This window comes from Phaethon aethereus (genome assembly GCF_964289735.1).
Source record: "Phaethon aethereus genome assembly, chromosome: 2".
NCBI lineage: Eukaryota > Metazoa > Chordata > Aves > Phaethontiformes > Phaethontidae > Phaethon > Phaethon aethereus.
This window is the reverse complement of record NC_138582.1, coordinates 87,231,947-87,259,804: the sequence shown is the minus strand read 5'-3', so window position 1 is coordinate 87,259,804 and position 27,858 is coordinate 87,231,947. Positions and strand designations below refer to the sequence as shown.

The window sequence follows — 27,858 nt, the reverse complement described above, 5'->3', positions numbered from 1 at the left end:
GAAATTTCTTTTTTTTTGGTAGCTGTCACTGTTGCATGTTCTTGATCATAAAGCATCTTGAAGAGTGAAACATTTGATTCAGACTGAACAATGACATAAAACACAACTGAAGCATAATATTTTGAAAAAAAAATGGGAAATAACCTGCAGGGAGAAATAGAGTTCCCATAGATTCTCAAAACAGTAAATATTTAGTAAATTTTATGTCTGCTACACTTGTATTGTTTTTTAACTTTCTCAAAAGCATAACTAGCAAAGGCTATTTTTAGAGGATGCTTTGGAGTCCTGATTGAATGTAAAAAAATGCCTTTAGAGTTCTAAACTGAGAGAGACTGAACCCTCAGCTGCAAAGAAGAGTGTGAAAGCAAATATAGATATTTCTTGGTACTATTCCATAACCAATGAAAAATAGAGGTAATTTGTCACTAGGTAAAATGTAATGCTCTGATTGCACAGTAAGCAGTAGTCCAAGAAATACAAATGAGCACAATAGTGGTTAGAACTTAAATATTATCTATTGGTCATAAAATTCTGTTGTTAGTCTGCACTTATCCAGTTCATTTTCCCCCTATGATCAGGTTTATGTGGTAATTGATCATTAACAGCAAGATTTATAGGTCAATTATTTTTAAACACATTATCATCATAGTAGATTATTATAATTCATAATTGTATCTTACATCTGCTACCTTCTGTATAGAAGGTGTAAACAAATACAGTTCATAGAAATCCAACAACCTTTGGCAGGAATCATGACTTACATTCCACCCCGACGTGTTTTCTGTGGGCAGTGGTGAAGAAATTATTCATTCAAAACACATTTTCGGTTGGATGCATGAAATTATCCACAGTAACCTTGGGATGCACCATGCATCTCCACCCACCCTCTGACACTGAAGAGTAGCTAGGGCTACAGATTGAACAACACGGGGTTGCCTTGCAGTGCCTTGAGAACTGGTTGCAAAGTGACTCACAGGCTACAGTGTCACTTGCTGCCTCCCTGTCCTTTCTGGCAGCATCTGCCTTTTTTTCCCTGAGGCCTTCCAACTGTGGTGGGCTCACCTTCTGAAACTTCAGAAGCTGCAGTGCAGCATGACGTGAAACAGACCATATGTAATTATCTAATTATAATCACTATAGTTTAGGCTCATGATTTTCAGAAATACCTAACAACCACAGCTGTAGTCAGATTTTTCAGGAGTGCTGCGCTCCTTGTAAGAGCATTAAATGGGATTCCCAAAAAGAGCTTGCAACAATCCAAAGGTTCCTACTGACAGCAATAGGAGCTGCAGATACCAAGCAGTTTTGAAACTATCTTCTCTGAGTCCAAAGTACATGTTTAGTTGAATTTTTGCATAAAGTAAACTGTAAAAATAAAAAGGAATTAACAGAAGTTTTCTAAAGGAACTCCTTCAAGTTTTTTTCTCAAATTCCTGACAATTATGTTTTTCTCAGTGGCTTTCACAGCAGATTTGTTGACCTTATAAATGTGATTGCCAATGCTCTCAAGAGAAGGATCTATAATTAAGTATTCACTACCAACAGATTTCATTGCAAAAGGAGGAGTATTTATATAAAGATCACACCTTTAAACACTTAAATTGGAAGACATAAACACCACTTTTGCTAAGTTGATTAACCTTGCTGTAAAGTATAAGACACTATATTTGTGAGGCTAATTGCCATCCTGTTGTATTATTACTTTTTGGTCTATATCACAAACTAAATCACAAGTGTTTTAAGGAAACTGCATACAGTAAACCAAAACTTAAAACAAAGAACAGTAAACTATGATGCACTTGTACTTGATGATTTCACATTTTTATCTTTAAAAATAATAATCTGCTTCAGTATGTGCCAACATGGTGAAGTAATATATATGTTGGGGAAAACCATTTACATAAAATGTACCCAAAGAACATGTGAAAATCAAAGATTCACAGGGATTCTTCTGAGTAATCCAGATGTTGAGCGTGTTTTGTTTAGGTGATTTTAGGCATGCAATTTAGTTGTGACTCAGAGGACTAAAGATAGGGACCTAATTTCCTTAGTCAATGGAGAGAAAAATGATTATTCCAATACAGATGATTTAGAGCACTTGGCTTAGATCCTAAAGTAAATGGTTTGACCACATTCTTGAGAGTGAATGAATTGTAGTAAAATTGTGTTATTATATTTTGTGCCAGAGCAATAAAGAAAATGCGAAAAAGCTCCCACAAGACATTTAAGAAGCAGAGATGTTAAGCAGAGCATTGCAAACTCCATGTCCCATCCTCAGCAATATACTTTTTATCATGTTAACGTTTCACATATATCATGCAATTTAAATTTTATAAAGAGAATAAGTGTATTGATTTATTTCATGGTGACAGTGTGATCACCAGAATATTACCAATAGACTTACCTGATAAATGCCAATTACATGCTGCCTGAGATTCTGAAAAAGGCATTTTCTCCTGAAAACGATCCTTTTTCTATCCATTAGGCATGCTACACCTTGATAATTCTTTATAACCACTATATAACTTACATAAAAACATTTGATGCAAGCTTTTAGACTATACCCCCAAAATTTTAATTCTCATTTTATTCTGGTCTTTTTTAACTGACTTTTTTTTTTGGTAATAATTTCTGTCTAGACTGGATACTAACAGAACAGTGCTTTATATATAATGAAGCTGATAATCTAGAACTGGTTTTCCACATAAGCCCTCAGAGATCCAGGAAGCATGTTGTCTAACACGTGAACACATTCACAAAGTCAGACTTTGCACAGACGACCATTTAGCCACCACTTTTCCTTAGAGCACGACCAATGGAAGGGAAAGTGATAATGCTGTGATCATTCTTATACATGAATAACTCAGGAACTTGATTTGGTCTCCTCAGCTTCTCACAGTTCTACTCCATATCATCTAGGAAAAACCCTTAATTATAAACTTGAGGAAGTTCTAGAAAAAAGCATTTTCTTCCACTCCTAGTAAAACTGTGCCACCATACAAAAGAAAATTTTAGATTCTTCAAAGAAGATTAAGTATTATTAGATTAAGTATTAGGACACACACATCTGAGTGCCACATCTGTGGCTCCAAACAACTGCTTCTAGAATTATTTCTACATTATGCTATTAAACAGAATATTCTCTTTTATCTTTGCTACACCCAACATTTTTTGGAGAGAAAAGGTGTGGGTCTGTGGTGGGTTGACCTTGGCTGGATGCCAGGTGCCCACCAAAGCCGCTCTCTCTCTCCCCTTCTCAACTGGACAGGGTACAGAAAGTATAACGAGAAGCTTGTGGGTCAAGATAAGGGCAGGGAGAGATCAGTCAGCAGTTATCCTCATGGGCAAAACAGACTTGACTTGGGAAAATTAATTTAATTTATTACTAATCAAATCAGAGTAGGATAATGAGAAACAAGACCAAATCTTAAAACACCTTCCCCCCACCCCTCCCTTCTTCCTGTGCTCAACTTCACCCCTGATTTTTCTCCACATCCTCCCCCCGAGCAGCGCAGGGGGACGGGGAATGGGGGTTGTGGTCAGTTCATCACACGTTGTCTCTGCCGCTCCTTCCTCCTCAGGGAGAGGCTCCTCACACTCTGCCCTGCTCCAGCCTGGGGTCCCTCCCACGGCAGACAGTCCTCCATGAACTTCTCCAATATGAGTCCTTCCCACAGGTTGCAGTTTGTCACAAACTGCTCCAGCCTGAGTCCTTGCCATGGGGTCCCATCCTTCAGGAACCTGCTCCAGGGTGGGTCCCGCAGAGGGTCACAAATCCTGCTAGCACACCTGCTCCAGTGTGGGCTTCCCCCACAAGGTCACAGCCTCCATCAGGTACCCACCTGCTCTGGCATGGGGTCCTCCACAAGCTGCAGGTGGTTATCTGCTCCATCGTGGAGCTCCATGGACTGTATGGGGACAGCCGGCCTCACCATGGTCTTCACCAGGGGCTGCAGGGGATTCTCTGCTCTGACTCCTGGAGCACGTCCTTCCCCTCCTTCTTCACTGACCTTGGTGTCTGCAGAGGTGTTTCTCTCACAAATTTTCACTCCTCTCTCCTGCTGCATTTGTTGTTGCACAGGTTTTTTTTCCCCTTCTTAACCATGTTATCCCAGAGGTGCTACCACCGTTGTTGGTGGGCTTGGCCTTGGCCAGCAGCGGGTCTGTCTTGGAGCTCACTGGCATTGGCTCTATTGGACATAGGGGAAGCTTCCAGCAGCTTCTCAAAGAAGCCATCCCTGCAGCCTCCCCCACTACCAAAACCTTGCCACACAAACCCAGTACAGGGTCTGAATATCTTCAGCTCAGAAAATGAACTGACATTCCCCATTTCCTGAATCCTTGCTCCAACAAAGGGGTTATTATGCTCTGTGGAATTAGTCTCTGACATGCAATGTGGAGGTTTATTTTTAGAAAGCTTTCTGACAACAGTTTATCAGTGGAAAAAACAGCAAATGATTAAACTGAAATTTTTTCAGTATACAAAAATTATACTATGTCTGATGAACTTCTTTTGCCTTCGGGGAAGGAAGAAAGAGGATGGCCTCAAAAACTCAGTCTGCTAGCTCACCTGAGGGGCTGATGGAGTGCTGGCTCAGCAGCTGCCAGATCTGGGGAAGATCCATCATGTGGATTACCCTAATCTTGAGCAGGATCAGACTCAAAAGGGGTTTTGCCTCTGCTCATTTTCCCTTGAAGAACTGGGGACCCTTGGACACCCGGGGTCTCTGCAGTCTGGGGAGATGTAACTCTTGCTAGGTGTGGACTTTGTGCTCCACAATAGAGAATCAGGAATTTTTAAGAATGTTTATGCTATATCTAATGAGGCCATAAACCCTAACTCAGAGCAGTGGGTTTGAGGATGGAAGAAACCTTGCCATAACTGACATTACCAGCCTATGCCAGGTCATGTGTGACCTGCATCAGAGCACATGGTGATGAAGCCCGACCTTCCTCTTCCCTACGCAAGGTCCCAGCCCCCTGCAGGGCACAGAGCCACTGCTAGGAGAGGCACGAATATATCTTGCTGCTGTGCTAAATCACATCTTCCCAGTTTTAAGAGCATGTACATCAGATGCCACTAATTGTTAGGCTGATGAGATGTAGCTGATGCATCAGGTTTAATATACTGAGTATCTGCTTGTATTTACAGCATCCTTTCTTTTACCTATTACACTACTGTTAAAAGACCAGCAAGTAAATATGAACTGTTGTCTTTCTTAGGATTCTTCCTAAACAGACAGAAATCAGTGCCTTTATAACCTGGCCAGGATAAAAACGGAAATGTTTTGGTAATTTAAGCTAACAAGAATATTATAATATACATAATCTGGTTTTTTTTTCCTGAGAAAACATTAAATATTTAGATCAAAGAGAAAGAAATAATTTTATTTCAATGTTGTTACCTCTAAGATTCATGCTATCATGACTAACTGCAATGCATTACTTTGGCAGCTACCAAACAGAACTGAAAAAATATAGACAAAGAGAAAGCAGGAAAGGATAATCTTGCATACACACAGTGCAGGTATGGTGACAGATTAGAAAAAAGCTCAAATACCATTTACAGCTGTTTAGTTGAAGGCCATTATGCATTTAGCTTAAGTCCTTAGATGCTAACCTGGGTTATTTCTTAATGGTTGTTTTGCTGATGAGCTGTAATGATGGTTTTCATTTCTTATTCTCATCAGAATTGAAAATCTTTTTGGTAAATGATGGTGTACCTGTAAACTGCAGGTATGGAGAAACCAAACAAAGAAAAAAACCCTTTGTAAGTAAAAAACAAACCCCAGAACAACTTTTGAGCCTTAAAAACTAAAACTAATCTAACCTTGTCAAAAGAACTGTAAATGTGTGCTGAATTTCAGTCAATATGACTGATTACCTGGCACTTATTCAGCTCTGATTTCTTCCTGCTGTGTGCTTTGGAACCATCTTTGTTTTAGAAACTCAGAGGCAGTGTGTATGAGTTGTTAGCTCACCTCCACCTCAGTTTCCTGAACACTTTGGGGCTGAGTAATAAGCCCTATCAGTCATTTCAACCTAAAAGCTTCAACAGCATCATCACTCATTTATTTTTATCATCATTGACGCTGCTCAACCTGAAACTCCAAGGAAATTTCACTCTGTAAGTCACATACAGACTACGCAGGCTTTATAAGGGAATGCCTGCATGCTTATGCTAAGCTACGTAGCCACTGAGCTTTCTCTAGTTTTGGATTCTGGATTGAATTTTAAGTACAATTTAAGTGTGAACAGTTGCATAAGTTGAGCATGTCAACTGGCACATGAATTTTGGCCTTAAAAATAACATTTTTTTTTCCCCTTAAAATTCCATTTACAACAGAACAAAAATCTTGACCAGGCAATATGCATTGCTACTAGCTTTCCTATACGTGAAGATATTCTGACTTGCATACAATATACATGACTGAAATCAGCAAAAGGGTAACTAGTTGCAGAGTCCAGTTCCATAGTGCATTCTGAGGGAAGTAAGGGCTTGCTCCTTTGGTACATCTCATATCACTCATCTTTTACAAAAGCCAGCAGCAAACTTAGAAAACATTTTTAAAAGAAATTTATGCAAGTAGAAGAAAAGATTTTTGTAGGCAGAGAAGTCACACGAGACAATCTACAAAATTTAACAGAATAATTTGAGCAGCATAACCAGCTGCTGCATAAGTTTGTCTGAGCTGCTTGTTCCATCATTCCTGAAGCTGCAGAGAACAAGTTTTTCAGGACCTTTGGGAGTAAAAGTCTATTACTCAGGCCGGTTTCAATATACCTCTATAGCAAATGGAGGTAGTAGTGTATACAGGCAAAATGGACAATAAAAACTGAATAATGTTAAACTGTCACAGTGAGTCCACAGCAAGAAGTAATGTAATATAGAAACAGAAAAATAAAAATCTACAAAACAGTCTTTTTGTTACATTTTATGTGCAGCCTGTATTGATCATTTCAAATGTCCTCTCTACAAAGACTGTTTTCTGGGGGCTGGGGAAAGAAGGTTTTCAGGCTATACATTATATTATCTTGAAGTTTTTCCCTGAGCTTGCAACAATACACATTATTTGTTTTAATTTATTTTATTCTGAAAGCATGTTGTCACAGTAGCACCATTAACAGCTTCCATATGCTGTGAAGCTACTATTACAGGAGGATGATGGCATTGTAATTACATACTACATCTTCAGAGATCTGACTCTGGCAGAGCTCAAGATTACTCCAGAGTTCCAAATTAATCTGAATGACCCCATCTTTATTGCTGTTGAATTTCTGGAAGTGATGAAATGCCAAGTCATTGAAAATAACTGATAAAAGCCTAAACAATCTGAAATGAGTAATGTAGTGTTTCTTTGACTTCATCTGAGTCCCAGATGCTTTACAGCCGAGTGCAATATTTTATAGAGAAATGTTTGTTTTAATGAATCTGGGTGCTCTTCAGTTCAATAAGAATAGATCAACTAGGCAAAGAAGGAAAAATCCGTTATCATATGGTCTTATATTTCACGTTCACCAAAATTGTGGCTGTAAAGAGCAAACACTGGAGCAATGATTTCTGTCATCCAGTGTGTCTGTAAAAGACCTGGGCATCAGGGCCAGAGCTATTTTGTGTAAATGTAGTATAATATTCAAATGTAGACAAAGCCCTTTTAGAGCCCTTTTCTTCCACTTCTTTGGAATAACTTGCATAGCAGAGACCAAGGAATAGACATATTTATAAGTGACAGTAGATAATAGGAGGATTTGTGATTGTCTCCTGCACAATAAAATTAAAATTTTATTCTTTACTCAGAGTCATTAAAGTACACTAAGAAATAGCTGAGGCTACTCCTGTCTTGATAATATTTTGTGTCATAGTGCTCCTTTCCAGCTGTTAAAATTAGAAGTAATAGTAAAGCTTCCTTTAGTACATTCCCTTGGAAAAAGAAGAGGGAAGGTTGCTTTAGAATGTTCCCTTGGAAAAACATAGGGAAATGATAATTAAACCTTTACTAGCTCAGTCAATGAGTACTACAAAGCCACACCTGGTAATGTCCCAATGTGGACGTTTGCTGACACAAACAGACTTTACTTACAAGGATTTTCTCAAACAAACAAAGCAAGTTTTGCCATCAGGTATACTTTGCATACTGATAGACAGGGGGAGGAAGCAGGCAAAACACATTTTTTCAGAGGCAATCAAACAGACAATTATATAGGTACCATAGCCCAGACTACTAGCTCACAAAAGAATAGGTTTGCTCCTAATCCAGCTGTGCCGATGTCATTTTTTCCTCACCTGGAAATATTGTAAAGTTGAAAAAGCTGACGCAGCATGCTTTGTAAGAACATAATGACAGCGAACAGCGTCTGCTGTTTAATTCAGCAGCTGGATGCCAGAGTCACCTATCCTGCTGTTACGCGACACACAACTTCTCAGAGCTTTAATTTGGGAAGTGTGACTGAACCGCTACCAGGCAGAAATCTCTGAGACGTTTCCCTAATATGCCTCCCACTACTCACAGATGCCTGTCCTGCTACACTGTTGAAAAAGAGGTGTAAATTTCCTCCTACGTGTTCACATGTAGAGGCACAGAGAAGGCCACCGCTGGTGTGTTCCCGTGCTGAAGGCACTGCTCTGCGAGAGCTGTTGGAGGACGACCCAGGAGAACGAAATGACAGGGCAAAGCAAACGCTAGCTTCACAGAGAGCCAGGCTGAAGCGAATTAAACATCCTTGGGCCCGCTGAAATCAGCTCCAAAAGCTGCTGGTGCTTTTGACAGCAAAGGCGAGCGCTACCTGCCCGCTAGAAGCGCTCGCCATGGTGGTGTTCACCGGCAGCTGTGCGAAGTGACAACTGCGGCCAGAGGTACAGCTGGACGGGAACCGCAGGCGCTTCAGCAGCAGTGCAGTCAGCACAGTGTTATAAACTAAGCCCTGCTGCTACTGGTGTCACTGAAGTCAAGGCTGACTCAAAGTACTTTGGACTTTTTCATTTAGCTCTTTTAGCTATTATGTCTAGCGTTTTTCAACATAGCTGTTTCCCTGAATGAAACCATTTTGCCTTCACATATCAGTAGTAATGCTTATTTTAAAAGTGTGTAATTTTCTTGTGGGTTTGTTTTTTTTTTTACTTTTATTACTGCTAATAGTAAATAAAAGCATGCAGAGCTAAAAATGTATGACTAGCACTGAAATTTTAATAAGAGCACCCTCTGGTGGCTTATGTGCACACAATATCTCCCCACAAGGAGTTGTACATGTAATTACAATACTGGATATTACAGAAATGGGTGGAAATCCTTTTTCCACTGAATTTTTCCTTTCAATTACTGTAAAATGTATAGATATATTTTCTCAAACAAAATACAAATTCAGATACTAAAACCTGTTAAACATAGAAGGAGGAAAGTGCTTCTAAACATGTACTGACTACAAATATAATTTAATTCAAAAGAGTTAATCATATGGGTAAAATTCAATATAGAGATACAGATAAATAACTCAAGAGATAGAGATGCTAAGGCCCTTACAGTTACACTGGACCAAATATAGAAACTAGGGGAAATTAGTACATTCAATGGATAAAACTTGCATATCTGTTTCTAATCCTTTTTTCTTTGTCTTGATATCTTCATTATAATTGGATGATTTAAGTCTGGTTTTTTGCACAGGTTCCATGGTTTTAATCAGACATACTATCTTAATTATCAAGAAATCCCAAGATTAACTGCCTACCACTTTTTCACAGGTATCTTCCATTTAAAAGTACCTGAGTCCTCCCATGTTGGTTCTGCTATTGGAAGGATCAGAGCTGTGGACCCTGATTTTGGGAAAAATGCAGAAATTGAGTACAACATAGTTCCAGGAGACGGAGGAAATTTGTTTGACATCACAACAGATGAGAACACCCAGGAGGGAGTCATCAAACTGAAAAAGGTATGTGACACCAATGGGGTATATTTAGCTATGACTCGAGTGAGAAACTAGGTAGAGAATTAAATATTGTGCGATTATACCTCATAAGTAACACACAGTAATTTGTAACTTTATTACAATCACTGGTTATAATCTTAGTTTTAAAAGAAATTGGAGTTTAGTGTTTCATTTCATATATTATCAGGTATGACTTCACAAATAATATAAGTTTTTAATAGCAGGAAAGTAATTCTTATCTCTGTCTAGAAAGCATAATTTCTCTTTTGTGGGAAGTTTTCCACCTAAAACCATATGAAAAATGCTCTAGTTCAGAGCATAGAATGGAAGAGCTATATTTTACGTGTGAGATAGATAATATATTTCATTTTCACTTGTAAGTATTTTATTTTGAAAAAATTTATTTTATACTTGTTTTTTTTAATAATGAAACTGTTGTACAGTACTGTGGTGAACAGAGTTTTTACTCGGGGTAGAGGAGTCCCAAGTGGTTGCAAACTGACATGTCCTACTTCTAGTCTCCCAACAGTGTCCCAGATAGCTGGTTATCAGGTATTCATGCAAGGGAGCACACTGCATCTCAGATGCTGATATTGCTTTAGTGTACTAGAATAAGTTCAAGGTTACTGAATTTATGAATTTTGAAGATGGAATGGATAAGTGTTATTTAGAATTTAGTGATTAAAGCACTCAGTAGGAGAGATCAAAAACAGGGACAGTCACATTTTGACCAATGGTTGTCTTCTCAGCCCAGGCTTGTACATGTACATGTACACGAATTATCAACTTGTTTAATAGAAAGAAATCTGAACCACCAGCTCATTTTGAAAGACCAAGTTATGTTTTATAGATAGCTCATGCTTGCAGGTGTAATTTTTTTAAAAATAAATACATCTATGAACTGACCACTTCACAAGGGTCTGGAAAGAAAAGAGTTCTGGACACATGTATTAACACAAGGTTTAGGAAAAGAGATGCTTTAGTTCCAATAAAACACAGAATTTAGGTACTTAAATTTCTCCCAGCTCTAACCATGGATCTAACAACAAAATTCTTGCCTTCAACATCTTTGACCCAGGAAATAGTACATTATCCATGGGTGCCCTTAAGGACCAGATGATGTCAAGTCACTTTTCTGCTGGTTTTAGTGAGATAAAATGGAAGTTATGATGCCCACATGAAGTAATTTATCAACGAGGCACAAATTCTTTGCATGTCTTTCTTCTTTGACTAAAAGTTTGAATGTACTTCTTCCTCCTTATGTGAATGTGTAAACTTTGTTTCATTTTTTTTGTCTCATTTTTAAAATCATTCTGATCACCTTTTTCCATCTATACAGATGCCTCAAAAATAGCTCCATCTGGAACTGTCAGGCTAAGCAGCTGCATGCCCCTCCGTATGCTCTGCCAGTCGGAAACGGCAATGAGTGGGAACCATTGAAAAATAAATGTTTGAGCATCAAGATTAGTTTTTTGGTAGGATTCAGGATTTTGATAAGATTCAGTTTTCCCTGGATTAGTCCTAAGCCTCAGCTGTGCTGTTTGTTTTTATACACAGCAGTGGAATTTTTCCATACTTATGGTTTAGTGTACTTATATGACTGTATAGGCAAAACATTCAAATTGGCAGTGCAGATTCAAACAACATGCATATAGTATTTGTTACTGATGAGGAGCATCCACATATGAATTTGGCTGATGCAGTTAACTGAGGACCAGCACAGGCAAAATGTCTGGCCACTTTTGAGACTGCTATATGGGCAATTATATAATATCTAATTGAACAATAATTTTAAAAAAAAATTGCACAACTAATTCTATATCCAGATACTTCAAAGTTGGTTATTGTATTTTACAGCATGTATTTAGTCTTTTCAGTAACAAGATATGGCATATCTGAAATTTTAGGGCACTTTTACAATAGCAGAACATTGTTTGATGTTTCTTAATGTAAATGACAGATCTCTGTCACTGAACAGGAGGGGGAAAAAAATTTAATCCTAATCCCTTCTTAATCTTCTTCATCGCAGTGAGTCTAGGGACAGCGACAGGCTGTGAAGGTCAGGGAATGCCAGCTCTGTTCTATGCAGGAGTGTGGACAGAAGATAAACCCAACGTGCAAAGAATGCCTTTATACAGACCCTACACATTGCCCTTCACAAAACTTTTCTCAGTGAAAAGGTCCCGTTCACTAAGCTTTAAATAATCCAAGTGTTTTAAGACATTTTGGAATCATCCAAAACCTATCCACTTCAATTCATCGCTGCATCCCAGGTTAAACAAGAGCAATCTAGATTCTTAAAGATACTGTCTTTTCATATCCTCTATACCTGTAATAATATAAAAATGTTTTCCTGGATTGCAGTTTTCAGATATTCAGAAGTGCTGGACATTCACAATTCTGTAGTCACCTATTATAATGCATGCTACCTGCACTGCACAAGCCTACAACAGCACTATTCATTTGACTGCACAGAAGTAATTTCACATTGCACGGTGTTCAAAACATTGATTTGAATTGTGGTATTATGCAAATATTTAACTTAGGTATGACTTTAAGTCCTTCTTTAAATCAAAGCTGGTGAATGAATAGGACTGACACTTTCAATTATGATTTATAAATAAAACACAAAGCCACTAATAAAAATTGCCATGTGCTTTAAAAACAGGTTTGCATTTTTTCCTGCCATAGCATATTCTGATGCTGTAGTGCTGCAGTAATTCAGCGCTGAGCCATTTCAAAACCATTTATAAAGTTTTCTTTTATTTTTCCTGAAAATTTTCTTGCAGCTAGAAATTGTCAGTCACTGCATAGATGCTGTTTTGTTCTGTTGTTATGCAAAAGCACATGGAGACATTTCTATATAAAAATTGAGAAAAATGAAGTCTTCCCAGACTATGTTTATTTTTGGTGGAAATTACATTTGATGATAAGTAATTGCATGAGCCAAACTGTTCTTTTCAGCATGTTGATCATACTGGCAGAGGCAAAGGGCCATTCTCTGTTTCTCAGACACTAAATGGGCACAAACAGCTACAGCTGGACGAGGTGCACATCTTAAATCATCTGGTTTGGTTGCTAATTTATTTTCATGCTATGATCCAATGTAAGCTTGATTACTACTACTCTTGTGTTAGTTACATATATTAAAAATGGAATAGCTTTTCTTATATTCTGCTAAAGAAATCATCCAAGTGCCTTTTAGCACCACTGTGTGGTTAGTACTGTAATAGCTTCCTCTCTCAAAAAAAAAGGGGGAAAACAGTATCAGTAAAAAGAGGGGAAAATGTCTGGCTTTAGGATCGTGCTGCATACAGTTCACTATAAGAGTAAGAAATATTACTGTAACAGGGATAGTATGACCAATTTCTTCCCTCGTCTGGTGCTATTTAATACAGTGTTTACTGGGTTTTACATTTATATGGTAAATATAGTTTGCTTTGGCAAACTACAGCGAGTGTAAGCTACAAGAAGCAGGGTGACAGAAGGGACCATCTCCTTTGTACCAGAGTGTGGTGGCCTCAAGTGGGGCACAGAGTAGTACTCCCAGGTATGGAGGGAAAGTGTGTCATCCCCAGGCAAGTTCCCGATGTTATTGAAACTGATAAGAAATCTTCAATGACCTAACCCAACAGAAAAGGAAAACAAGCTTCACTGAACAGCTGGCACTAAATTTATTAAACTAAGGATGAGTTTATAGGATAAGCACATTGTGTGAGAAGCCTCTTAATTGGCTCAGCATGAGCTAATCCAGAAATTGAGCAGGGTTCAAGCACTGTGTCTGGCTCAGACATTACTTTATTAATTTGGGCAGAGTGTCATTAAAACCCAGGGAAAAAACTGACTCTAGGCTTCACCTGGTATGATCCTACACTGTTGCAATATACTGGGTGAGCTTCTCCATGTGGGTCACTGGAAGCTCAGGGAACTTCTGCATCTTACATTTTGTAAGCCGTGTACCACTGTTAACTGATCAGGTGACAAAGCTATATCCATGAAATCATAGCGTGTCAGGGAGGACATAGCACTGCCTGATGAGAAACAGTAACTTCAGTGACGATAAAATAGCAGAAAATGGGGGGACAGGCCCAGTTAGTGGCAGGGGGGTATCCAGAGTGTATGCTTCCTTGTAACCCTAGGGGCCACTTTTAAAAAGCCTTTAACTGGAGGCAGCAAGTAAAAGTTTGACTGCTGACTTGCTCATGGGACAGCCCATGTCTGTAGTGCTGGGGCATTGCTGGAATGTAAGAGCAGTCTGATAACATCTGTACAGCCCAACAGTGAGCATAAGGCAGACTCCTGGCATCCCTCGGCCAGAGTTGCATTACTGCTCCTGCCTGCTTTACTACCAAGACTTTATGGACTGCTCATGCCACCCCTTCATTCTCCAGAGACAGGGAATACTCTCGGCAGGTATGTGTGTGCATAGGCACTGTCTGCCTATAGTCATAACTCATGGGTTTGTGTGAGTGGGGAATGTGATGGATAGTTTTGCGTTTTGAGGAAAGGCAGGCAATATTAAGTCCTTCCGTGCAGGCAGAAAGAGATGTCCTGGGTGCAGACGATACAATCATAAAGACCATGGCAGACGCAGAGAAGAATGATGGGAAGAGTGAGGAAGGGAAGACCTTCAGTCTCTGCAGTTTGCAGATACAGCTGTTGGGTTTGTTTTTTCCTGGAACAGTGAAAGGCACCTTCAGAAAAGGGTAAGATTCTTGAGAACAGCAAACAACTGAACCCTTGACATTACAGAATCACAGAATCATTAGGTTGGAAAGGACCTTCAAGATCATAAAGTCCAACCACTAATCCAGCACCACCATGTCCCCTAAACCATGTCCTGAAGCGCCACATCCACACGTTTTTTGAACACTTCCAGAGATGGCGACTCCACCACCTCCCTGGGCAGCCTGTTCCAATGCCTGACCACCCTCTCAGTGAAGAAATTTTTCCTAATATCCAATCTAAACCTCCCCTGGCGCAACTTGAGGCCATTTCCTCTTGTCCTATCACTAGTTACTTGGGAGAAGAGACCAACATCCTCATCGCCACAACCCCCTTTCAGGTAGTTGTAGAGAGCGATAAGGTCTCCTCTCAGCCTCCTCTTCTCCAGACTAAACAACCCCAGCTCCCTCAGCCGCTCCTCATAAGACTTGTGCTCCAGACCCTTCACCAGCTTCGTTGCCCTTCTCTGGACACGCTCCAGCACCTCAACATCCTTCTTGTAGTGAGGGGCCCAAAACTGAACACAGGATTCAAGGTGCGGCCTCACCAGTGCCGAGTACAGGGGCACAATCACTTCCCTACTCCTGCTGGCCACACTATTCCTGATACAGGCCAGGACACTGTTGGCCTTCTTGGCCACCTGGGCACACTGCCAGCTCATATTCAGCCGGCTGTCAACCAGCACCCCCAGGTCCCTTTCTGCCAGGCTGCTCTCCAGCCACTCCTCCCCAAGCCTGTAGCATTGCATGGGGTTGTTGTGGCCAAAGTGCAGGACCCTGCACTTGGCCTTATTAAACCTCATACAGTTGACCTCTGCCCATCGATCCAGCCTGTCCAGATCCCTCTGCAGAGCCCTCCTACCCTCCAGCAGATCAACACTCCCACCCAACTTGGTGTCATCTGCAAACTTACTGAGGGAGCACTCAATTCCCTCATCCAGATCATCAATAAAGATATTGAATAAGACCGGCCCCAGAACCGAGCCCTGGGGAACACCACTCGTGACCGGCCGCCAGCCAGATTTAACGCCGTTCGCCACAACTCTCTGGGCTCGGCCATCCAGCCAGTTCCTCGCCCAGCGAAGAGTAAACCCGTCTAAGCCAGGAGCCGCCAGTTTCTCCAGGAGAATGCTGTGGGAGACACTGTCAAAGGCTTTACTAAAGTCCAGGTAGACAACGTCCACAGCCTTTCCCTCATCCACTAGGTGGGTCACCTGGTCATAGAAGGAGATCAGGTTGGTCAAGCAGGACCTGCCTTTCATGAACCCATGCTGGCTGGGCCTGATCCTTTGGTTGTCCTGCACATACCCTGTGAGCACTCTCAAGACCAACCGCTCCATAATCTTCCCTGGTACAGAGGTCAGGCTGACAGGCCTGTAGTTCCCAGGATCCTCCTTCCGGCCTTTCTTGTAGACGGGCGTCACATTGGCAAGCCTCCAGTCTTCTGGGACCTCTCCTGTTAACCAGGACTGCTGATAGATGATGGAGAGTGGCTTGGCAAGCTCCTCCGCCAGCTCTCTCAGTACTTTCGGGTGGATCTCATCAGGCCCCATAGACTTGTGGGTGTCCAGGTGGCTTAGCATGTCCTTGACTGCTTCCTCCTGGATTATGAGGAGTACATTGTGCTCTCCATCCCCGTCTTCCATCTCAGGGGGCTGAATACCCTGCAGATACCTGGACTGGCTATTAAAGACTGAGGCAAAGAAGGCATTAAATACCTCAGCCTTGTCCTCGTCCTTGGAGACAATGTTCCCCGCCATATCCAGTAGGGGATGGAGATTCTCCTTGCCTCTCTTTTTGTTGTTAATATATTTGTAAAAACATTTTTTATTATCCTTTACGACTGTGGCCAGACTGAGCTCTAGCTGGGCTTTTGCCTTTCTAATTTTGTCCCTGCTTGACCTAACGAGATCCTTGTACTCTTCGTGAGTTGCCTGCCCCTTCTTCCAGAGGTGATCAACTCTCCTCTTTTCCCTGAGTCCCAGCAAAATCTCCCTGTTCAGCCAGGCCGGTCGCCTTCCCCGCCAGCTCTTCTTACGGCACATGGGGACCGCCTGCTCCTGCGCCTTTAAGATTTCCTTCTTGAAGACTGTCCAGCCTTCCTGGACCCCTTTGTCCTTCAGGACTGTCTCCCAAGGGACTCTCTCAACCAGTGACCTGAACAGGCCAAAGTCAGCCCTCCGGAAGTCCATGGTAGCAGTTTTGCTGACCCCTCTCCTTACTTCCCTCACAACCGAGAATTCTATCATGTCGTGGTCGCTAAGCCCAAGACGGCCTCCGACCACCACATCTCCCACCAGTCCTTCTCTGTTTGTAAACAGCAGGTCCAGTAAGGCATCTCCCCTGGTGGGCTCACTCACCAGCTGTGTCAGGAAGTTATCCTCCACACACTCCAGGAACCTCCTAGACTGTTTCCTCTCTGCCGTGTTATACTTCTAGTAGATGTCCGGTAGGTTGAAGTCCCCCACAAGAACAAGGGCCAGCGAATGCGAGACCTCCGCCAGTCGCTTATAGAATGTCTCATCCGTCTCTTCATCCTGGTTGGGTGGCCTGTAACAGACTCCCAGCAGGATATCTGCCTCATTGGCCTTCCCCCTCATCCTTACCCACAAGCACTCTACTTGGTCTTCACAATCTTCGATTTCTATGCAATCAAAACACTCCCTAACATACAGAGCCACCCCACCGCCTCTCCTTCTCTGCCTATCCCTTCGGAAGAGCTTATAGCCATCCATTGCAGCACTCCAGTCATGAGAAGCATCCCACCATGTTTCTGTGATGGCAACTACGTCATAGCTGTCGCGCTGCACAATGGCTTCCAGCTCCTCCTGTTTGGTGCCCATGCTGCGTGCATTGGTGTAGATGCACCTGAGCTGGGCTATCGATTTCAACTCTGGCACGTTGAACCTACCCCTAGGTTCAACTCTAGTGAGCAATTGGTCTGCTCTAGTGACATTGGTCAGCTTCTCCCCTTCTCCAGATCCAGAACATACATATATTTCGCCCACTTCCCATCAAATCTTGAAACACTCGTTTCAGATTTGGTCAAGTAGATTTGGCCCACAGACTTCATTTTTTTACTGTGCATTCTCAACTCTGTAATTAATGAATGTTCCTGGCTGATTCTGAGCTTGCTGTAATAAACCAACCAATGCCAATTATTTCTTTGTGCTATTTAAAATCCACTGCAGAAGTGATATTACTGAAATGTGTCAATGTACAGCAAATAGACTGATGGCAGTATTTCACAAAATATATATACGTTCAACCCATATTCAAGGGGAAAACATTGCCAGGTTTTGAGAGAGGTGCAGTCGACACAATTTCACAATGCTAGTATGAAGACAAGCCTAAGTGAATATGTGGATCCACTCAACCCAGTGCTACTGTCCGTAATTATCCATAGGTCCCGGGGCTTACAGTCTCATCCCAAAATACGACTTTCCATCATTGTAGCTGTGGATCATGAAAGCCTGTATCACAAACGATCCTGTGGTATATGTGTGGATAAAAAGCAGAAATTTCTGGAATTTCTGGTCCTGCCTCTTTGTGAAGCGGAGTAAACTGACAGGAGAGTTCTTTTCCCACCCTTGCTGTGCTTCTCGTCAGAATTCATTATGTCTTTCAGCCTATTTTTTTCGCTTTCCATTCTTTAATTCTCTCTCTCCCCCCCCATCTATCTATCTAATATATAAATTTAGATATGGATACATCTGTATAGCAGCATTTCTTTACTTCTACCTTGAATCTGGGAAACAGCAATATTTAAAAATATATTTATTTCTAAATAAATTTTAAAAAACCCACAGAGATGTTTAGGTGCTTTCCTAGTCATACTAAATAAATCCATTCATGGTACTTCCAAAGCTGCAAGATAAAGTGATTTGTCAGTATGTGTTATTTGATTTTGGGGTTTGTAGAATGCCTTTGCTGTACACAGCTGTGTATATGCTGGTAGTGCTTTACTATGCAACAATATAGAGCAGCTTGTAACCACAACACGGGAAAAGGCAGATAAGAACCAGTAGGGGGGCCAAATAATCTATTCTGTCACTAGTACTTAGAATATCAATTAGGAATACTCTTCTAATGGTTGAATAGTTCACAGTTAATAAGCTTAATATTAGCAAAAATTCTGTTTACTGTGGAAAAACTAGTAACTTTTGTAAAATAATAGTCTTATTCAAACCTGTCTTTCTGAATAGAATTATTTTTATAGAAGGAATAAATATTTCTATTGGTTCTTTAAAAAAAAAGCCTCTATGAAGTCATTCCATTAAAATGTGATTAATTGAAAGAGGTTTTGATAATCTTACAGTATTTTTCTGTAAGATTCAAACAATCTGCTATGCTTGTACCCTTACCAGTATTCCAAATTTTAAATGGAAACAGGACTGAGTACTGTCAGGCATTTATTATATAACAACAGAATATGTTTAAAAAACCAAAAGGCAGCTAAAATATTGTGTGGGTTACTCATTTCCTTCACAGATTTTAGTGATATCTGCTAAAAAAAGAAATACAAAGAAATGCTATTTTAACATCTTTAAAACTAAAAATCCAAAAAGTTTTGCCTGAGAGCTCAGCAGATGTTCAATTCTTCTGTTTTCAGGCAGACTCTGGGCATACCAGACAAATGCCAAAATTTGAGACTGTCAATAGCTATGTATATGGCTCAGCTGTTCAAAACTGGAAAGACCAGAACTGATGAGGATATTGTAGCATGGACTCCCCATAAACACAATACCTTAAAACCATACTCTTTTGCTGTGTGATATATATTGTACAAAATATTTTTCTTTTTGAAATTAAATCCTAGGTTTACCATTTGCAACATATCCCATCTTTCCGCAGATGTTTCAGCTGCAGTTTAGCCTCACGTATATTAAAAGTCTAAATTCTGCTATTTTGTGGGAGTCTGTCACTATTTGCTTTTTCTGACAATGGCTCATCACTTTCAGCCTGTCTCTTATTTTGAATGCCATTTGTGCTTTGTACTGGCCACATATTGTTTAGCCTCTAACTGTGTTTATCATCAGACCCATACAAGGACAGAGAAGGCAGGATGAGGACAATCGCAAGTACAAATACAGGCTGGGGGATGAAAGGATTGAGAGCAGCCCTGCTGAGAAGGACTCGGGGGTGTTGGTTGATGAGAAACTCAACACAATCTGGCAATGTGCATTGGCAGCCCAGAAGGCCAACCGTTTCCTGGGCTGCATCCAAAGCAGTGTGGCCAGCAGGTTGAGGGAGGTGATTCTGTCCCTCTACTCCACTCTGGTGAGACCCCAGCTGGAGTCCTGCCTCCACAGAATCTGAAAAGACAATATAACAATTTAGATAATGAAGCAGCATATCTATTTGTAGTGAAGGAAACAGCTTAGGGTTTCACCACTGGGGAACAAGACCTTCCATAAATAATTTTGTCTGTTTCTTCTTAACTTTAGTTTCTCCTTCTTTTTGTCAGTCCAGTCATAAAGGTGCAACTGATACTGGCTTTTGCTGGGAATTTTGTCTGTAAGAGGACAGTCGCATGTGGTAGTGGATTGGTTAGTAGTATTTGGCTTTCAAGCCTGATTATTTCCATGGCATATAGACTTGGATGGCTAATTTTAAATCCCCAGCTCAGAAAAGGCTGACCATCTAGACTATTAAAATTATAAAGTCTTTCATAAGCTTTTAAAATCATTATTCTAGCTGTGCAGCTAATACAAGTCAAGGTAACCCAACTGATTTTAATGGAGCTACTTCAATGGACACCAGCCAGTCATCTGGCCAATTATGTCCTGTTGTGATAAGGACAGAAAATGGCAGAATTTAAATCTATCCTAGCTGTGACAAATGACTGGAAACACTGCAGTAATGATGTCTGGAGGTAAAAAACATGACAGCATTGAAATACTCTTGCTCATATACTTGTGATCCTGCTCTCTTTTTCAGATAGCATATCCTTTCCCGTTAGAAAATTTCCAACTTGACAATTATTGAGAGACACCACTAGGTGCCAGTGTTACCCAGACGTCAGGAAAAGACAGTCAGGTTAAAAACAACATGAAAGCAAATGCATCTAAACGTCTTAACTGAAAATAAACGTTCTGTGTCTCTTCAACTAAATAAGACTGCATTAAGGTTTTTTGTTACTTTTCTAAAACCAAAGGCACCAAATTGATGTACATTGACAGAAACCCACACCAAAATAATCTGATTGCAGGATGCATTTCCATCAAAAACCCACACAGGTACACAAAAGCTGCTATGCCACTTTCAAGACCTTATGGATTACACCTAGGATCATAAGACAGAGTCAAAATCTGCATTTTTCAATGTACATGTGGCTCTAATATATGGCATGAATAGCAGTTCACAGCTAAGATAGGCATTTTACAGGAAAAACTTGGTTCAGATCAAGTTTGAATTCACATCCCAAGCCATAGGTTAAGTTTGGTTTGACCCATTGGTATATACCAGAGTTCTCCTTTGGGCTCATTTCCATCATTGTCATGGTCCACTGAAAGCTTTCCCCGCTAAAAGAAAAGGAAATCTTCTGTTTAAGGAACTGGATCAGCTAGAGACAGTTGATTGCCTGTGCATGTAGGAGCTGTGAATGCAAATCTCTTGCTAACCTGCACATAGCTCATTTGCAGGAGATGAATCTCACTCATTTACCTTCAGACATCTACAGTGTAACTGTTTACATCCATGCCAGTCATCCTGATTTTTTTGATGTGGAGAAACAGTCATTTCCTGGGTATGATTCCTCTGGCCTATTTCAGAAACCACTTTAGCATGAGATGAACTGCAAAACAAGCTTAAGATGATTAGCTAATGAGCTGAAGTTTACACCGAAGGTGCCTTAAGTTACGTCAGATTAATCCTACCAAAATGATTTTGCAATGATTATTTTTTATTCAAATCTGATGTTTTACTTTTGTTCTTTCTACAGCCGTTAGACTTTGAAACAAAAAAGGCATACACCTTTAAAGTTGAGGCCTCCAATCTCCATCTTGACCATCGTTTTCACTCGGTGGGTCCATTCAAAGATACTGCCACTGTGAAGATAAATGTGTTGGACATGGATGAACCTCCAGTTTTCAGCAAGCCTGTGTACACAATGGAGGTTTATGAGGATACGCCTGTGGGGACCATTATAGGTGCAGTGACAGCACAGGACCTCGATGCTGGCAGCAGCTCAGTTAGGTAAGAAAGCTTTTCCTCCTTCAATAACTCAGACCTCACACAACCCAAAGTGCTGCTGACAGTGAGACTCAGTGGCAAAGAGCTTAGAAAGAAGGTATAAAATGATTCAAGCCTGTCACTAACAGATAACTGCTGCTCTGAAAAATATTGAAAAGAGATGTTAGTTTGGGTGGGTTATCTGGAAAAACACATTAAACGCTGACAGCTTCTTATCATACAACTCATATAAGTTACCATGCACTGTCATGACTTCAGAGATGGTGTGTTCAGACTAAAGTAGTAAAAACATTGTTTTGTCTGTTGTCTAGGGCTTCCACATAAGTGGCTCCAAAGTACAGTAGTAAAAGGGGAGGTTGTACATGCTACGTCTGTGTTATACCTCAATGAGTGACAGTGCGCACTTGCCCTTTCACAAGGACCACCCACTCGCTACATCTGGCAAAGAACAAATGCTTTGATAAATAACTGCTACATCTGTTTTGGCTAAGGCTGTGGGGCCCTGGTTGCTGACCAACATGGTTGTGTTCAGTAGACCAGCACAAGTAAACCCCTGCCAGCAAAACCTCTCATTTACTGGTATGACTTATTTTCCTGAAATAAAAGCGAGAGGGGAAATACTTTGCTTTAAGGAGAGGGATGTGTTCCAGTAAGCCAGCTGACATGTTGAGAACTTTAAGCTCGAAACCTCTCCCTGCAGCTCTCTTCCGGCATTGTAAGTTCACTTATTTCTATCAATTTTCATGTTTCAGTCCTGAAACCTCTTCCTTGACTCTCATTAACCTGAGGATATATTTGACCCGCTGTATTCGCCTTGATGTCCAGCTCTTTGAATTTAATAAAATTCTTACCTATTTATTTGAGATCTGACCATGCTCTTATGCACTGGAAGAAACTACCTATATCCAAGTGCTGACTAGTTCACGCAGGAAAAGGGAACTATGCAATTGTTAGTTACTGACATATTAGTGTTCAGTATTCCATAAGTTTTATATCCTCGAGCTGAAAAAAATACATGACCAGAAGTTAGTAAAGCATAAATTGGTTTGAAAGAGTTGCATATGATTACAATGAGGGTAGTGAAACTCTGGCACAGGTTGCCCAGAGAGATGATAGATGCCCCATCCCTGGAAACATTCAAGGTCAGGTTGGACGGGGCTCTGAGCAACCTGTTCTGGTTGAAGATGTCCCTGTTCATTGCAGGGGGTTTGGACTAGATGACCTTTAAAGGTCCCCTCCAACCCAAAGATTCTATGATTCTGTGATTACAACTCCTTAATGTATCTTAAACAATTACGTTCTTTCAGCTGTTTAAAATCTAGATCATCTCATAGACATGAGGAATGGCTCCATCAATTTCATCATAGTTTAAAGAAGGAGTCTGAGCATCTTCTGAGTAAATATGCCCTCTTAAACAAACATGGAAAAGCAAGTAATGTTCTTTGAGGCAGCAGCCCATACAATTTGCTGGGTGGCAGTTTCTCTATAAATTCATTCATTTTCTCTGAAATGTTTTCCTAAAGCAGCTTGGCCATTAAGATGCCCATTACAACAACAGCAAAATCAACAATCTGCCAAACAATAGAGACTGGGATAAAAGACCAATCTGCACTGTATGCAACAGAAGGCAAGGCTCTGGAGAACAAAGCAGGCTAGAACAGCTCACATGAAAGGATGCAGCACTAGTCGCAGCAACTAAATCCATGTTATCAGACAAAAACTTTAGCTCTGTTACGCTAGACTCATCAGGAAGGGGGAGATAACAGCTAAGAATGAAGACTGGATTCAGCTGGTAGAAAAATAAAAATATTTTGCTGGAAGCCATTGAACATGTTGAGGTTTATATTATTTTTCTCTTTTGTCCTGTTACTGGAAATAAGTTTTTGGACAAGTCAGGAAATTTTAAAGGTTTGTTTTGTGGGATGATATTTGTTAGAGATGTTGAAAGGAAATGGCGCAGAGTGCACATTCAGTAAGAAACAGGAAATTAAGCACAAGGAGAAAAGGGGCCACAGGTATTCAACAACTGCAAGGGTGACTGATTTTGAGGATGTTTTGGAACATTACCCCAGTGCACCTGATTTTCAAACTGTGTTAAATCTGGAGTTTATGTGTCTCAGGAGAGCTATTTTGTCTATTCCCATTTTATCCATAGTGCTGCAAGAAACGCTTAGCATAAATGTTAAAATTAAGTCCTATGTATTTTGTGGCCATTAAAAATCCCAAAGCACTTCTGAAAAGAAAAATGATCTCATGCTCTTCTCAGACTCCTCTAGTTTATGATAGTTACAAGCTGTTTGGGAGAAAAAAAGCACTTGTGTTATAGTGTATTACAATGTATGTAATTCATAAATATGCAAATTTTTCTAGTAAAGATCCTTGTACTTCTGGTACAAGAAATTTTAGGACTTCTTGAAAATCACTTTTATATGTGTCCATACAGCCTGAATGTTATAGACAGAGTTGTCTAAATAACAAGAAAGTGCAAATGGATTGCAAGACTGAGTTATCTGTCTATATTCTATATTCTAGAATAGTGATCTTTATCTAACAGTGTGTGTGAAGTTCAACAACTTTGCACTGACACCTTTGAAGCTGTCAGATTTCCTTGGAGATGATCTTCTGGCATAAAGCATGAAAGGATTTTTTCCCCTGATGTGAACCCCAGATATGACTCCAATTACAATGAGTTTCGTATTCCATGCCACAACACTGCCCTTCAGATCTTCTCTGCTTGACTCGGGAGTTTTGCCTTATGAACCGCAAGCACCACTCAAAGCAGGAACACTGTGGGGACCGCGCACTTTCCTGCCCAAGTCCAGAGTCATGAAACCGTGATATTAAAGAAAGAAAAAAGTCCTGTGTACTAGCCACAGGTCAATCCTACCCTCAGTATCTTGGGGACAAGACTGTATTCCCTGCATGTACTTCCAAAGGAAAAGCCGTATTTATTTTATGGTTCACAGTGGTCCAGAAACTTTTATGGATTTGTTCTGTTTTCTCAGCACAATACTTTGTCATGTAAAGATCAAGAAAATAAAAATATTAGGTTTCTTCCTGAAATCTTAAACACTTCATCTTAATATACAAGCACAAACAAGATGAATTAAATTTACTTATGTAACAGGAAAGTGCTTGACCTCCCAATCCCATAATTCTTCTGATATTTTTTGTGCATACACTTTTGGAATCTTTTTTTTCTTTAAAAACAAAAATCCCATCCTGTGACATCCAAATGTATCCTATAGCTACATACATACATACATGGAAAGACTGGGCCATCTAGTTCCAGCACCTCAAGCCTCTTCATTTAGTAACAGATTAAGTGATAGCTATTTTTCTCTGTGTGGTATCACGCTAGAGGGGAGTAAGATGCTTTGCCAGTTGGTTTTGCACAGATAAAAGATGGTGGGACTCAGGAATATCAGTACTTTTCTGGCTGCTCCTGGTGAGTTTTGCATACTTCTTGCTGTTACCTCCTGCCTGTTTCTGTCACAATTTTAGCTCTACTCCATCTCTTGCCTTTTACTGAAGTCCCAATCTGCTCAACCACTTGTAAGACCTCTGTTCCAAGTTCTAATTTATCGAGGCTAACCAGTTCAAATCCTCACACCAGAACCTCTCTGTTCCTGCTGCAGAGCCCTTGTTATCTTTTTCAGTCCTCCTACTAGCCCACTGTTTTGTTATATCTCCTAGGCTCTGGCAGTCTAATACCAGTCTCCTATTACGCAGTTCATCTTTCTTTCTCCCACAGCTGTTTTCTGCCTTTTCCCTCCTGAACCACATCCCATTATCTTCATTGGTGTCCTGCTCTACTGCCTTCCTTTCTTCTGCTGATGACAGACATCTTTTTTGGTCTCAGTGGCTTGATGTATTTTTTTCTCTTTGTTCTAGTTAATTTGATCTTTTTTCTAGAACTATAGAAACTGGGTTTTTATCCCAATATTTTCTCTGAATCCTAGGGCATGTATTTGGCCAACACCACCATATTGGTTTATGCCCACCAACCTCCTAGAGAAAAGAAGGCTCTGGGGAGACTTTCTTGCAGCCTTCTGATACTTAAAGGGGGTTTATAAGAAAGATGGGGACAGACTTTTTATGAGAATGAGCTGGCTTCCACCTCAGCAGCTGGGTGGTTTTAAGGGACTGAACAGAAAGGTGACTAGTCTTCAAACACAAGGCAGAAAAATCTTCCCCTTCTGGTATAAACTGTCTTTCAAAAGTGACTGTTTTCTTGCAGCTTAATGAATTCCTGCTCTTCAGCAGAGTCATGGCAACTGACTGTCTCTCTGCTTTAATTTTACCGTGTAGCAAGATGTGTATAACAAATTATACACATTACCATGGTAATCCCCCTCATGGTAGTTTAAATTAATATGTTTTATTTCACATTTGCAATGGATTAGGTGCACGCAAGCAGACAGTTACCACACCTCAGTTGACAAGTGACTCAGTTGTATTAATCCAAGGACTGTGGTACCTCGGTTCCAGTGATAAGCTTGGAGATACTACAAGTAACCACTACAAAAAAAGGGCAGATTTGTTTTAAATTTAATCTTAAATCTATAGACTTAAGGCTAAAGAGATCACACACCATTCTTTGGTGGGGAAGGTAAACATACTGTCACTCATTAGCCCCCCATGGTGCTGCAGTTCACTGAGAACAGCCAGAGACTTTGGCTGAAAAATGCTTCTTTGTCATTTTGGAACACATGCTGACTGACTTTTTGATCCATGTGGGGTTTTGCAGGACTGATAGGAACATGGAGCAAAGGTGAATACTTTCTGGCATAAGTCAGAAAGCCAGTGCTAGACGAAAGTCAGACCTTCCCAAATAAAAGATTGCTAAAATTCATTTGATACGCATAAATTTTCCTAGACAGACTCCTGGAAGCACTTGCAGCACTGAGTAATATTTCCTAAGTCAAGCAAGATGAAAGCAACTGAAAACTGAAAAGTTTAAAACTGCGAGGTCTCAGTAACTTTTATTTACAGTCAGTAATTCATCAATTTACTGAATCTTGTAAAAAACAGCAAGTGATCTTGGAGAGATATGGATTTGATAGGTGGACTGTTGGGTGGATGAGGAATTGGTTGGATGGTTGCATCCAGAGGGCAATGGTCTATGGCTCAATATCTACAGGGAGATCGGTGACGAGAGGTGTCCCTCAGGGGTCCATATTGGGACCAATGTTCCTTAATAACTTCATCAATGACATAGTGGGATTGAGTGCACCCTCAGCAACTTTGCAGATGACACAAAGGTGAGTGGTGCAGTTGACACACTGGAGAGATGGGATGCCATCCAGAGGGACCTGGACAAACTCGAGGAATGTGCCCGTGTGAACTTCATGAGGTTCAACAGGTCACGTGCAGGGTCCTGCACCTGAGTTGGGGTAACCCCGGTATCAATACAGGCTGGGGGATGAAGGGATTGAGAGGAGCCCTGCCAAGAAGGACTTGGGGGTACTGGTGGACAAAAAGCTGGACATGAGCTGGCAATATGCACTGGCAGACCAGAAGGCCAACCATTTCCTGGGCTGCATTAGAAGAAACATAGCCAGCAGGTTGAGGCCAGCTCCTCTACTCCGCTCTGATGAGACCCCACCTGGAGTACTATGTCCAGCTCTGGAGCCCTCAGCACAGGAAAGACCTGAGCCTGTAGGAGCGGGTCCAGAGGAGGGCCACAGACATGATGAGAGGGATGGAACACCTCTCCTATGAGGACAGGCTGAGAGAGTTGTAGTTGTTTAGCTTGGAGAAGAGGAAGCTCTGGGGAGACATTCTTGCAGCCTTCCAGTACTTAAAGGAGGATTACAAGGCCCCTTTATAGCAGGGCTTGTAGCAATAAGACAAGGGGTAACTGTTTTAAACTAAAAGAGGGCAGATTTAGACTAGACATAAGGAATAAATTTCTCATAGTGAGGGTGGTGAAGCACTGGCACAGGTTTCCCAGAGAGGTGGCAGATGCCCCATCCCTGGAAACATTCAAGGTCAGGTTGGACGGAGCCCTGAGCAA

The 27,858-nt window shown here is 40.8% G+C and overlaps 1 protein-coding gene across 2 annotated transcripts in view; it reads left to right on the top strand.

Moving 5' to 3' along the window:
• CDH12 (cadherin 12) overlaps positions 1–27,858 on the top strand; it is a gene marked incomplete at both ends in the record, with an annotated part of 171,763 nt that overhangs the window by 108,075 nt on the left and 35,830 nt on the right. For both annotated transcript variants that reach the window (XM_082015102.1, XM_082015101.1), the window contains 2 exons: positions 9,737–9,924; positions 21,589–21,842. In XM_082015102.1, coding sequence (XP_081871228.1) covers positions 9,737–9,924; positions 21,589–21,842 — 442 coding nt within the window. The remainder of the gene's footprint in view (positions 1–9,736; positions 9,925–21,588; positions 21,843–27,858) is intronic.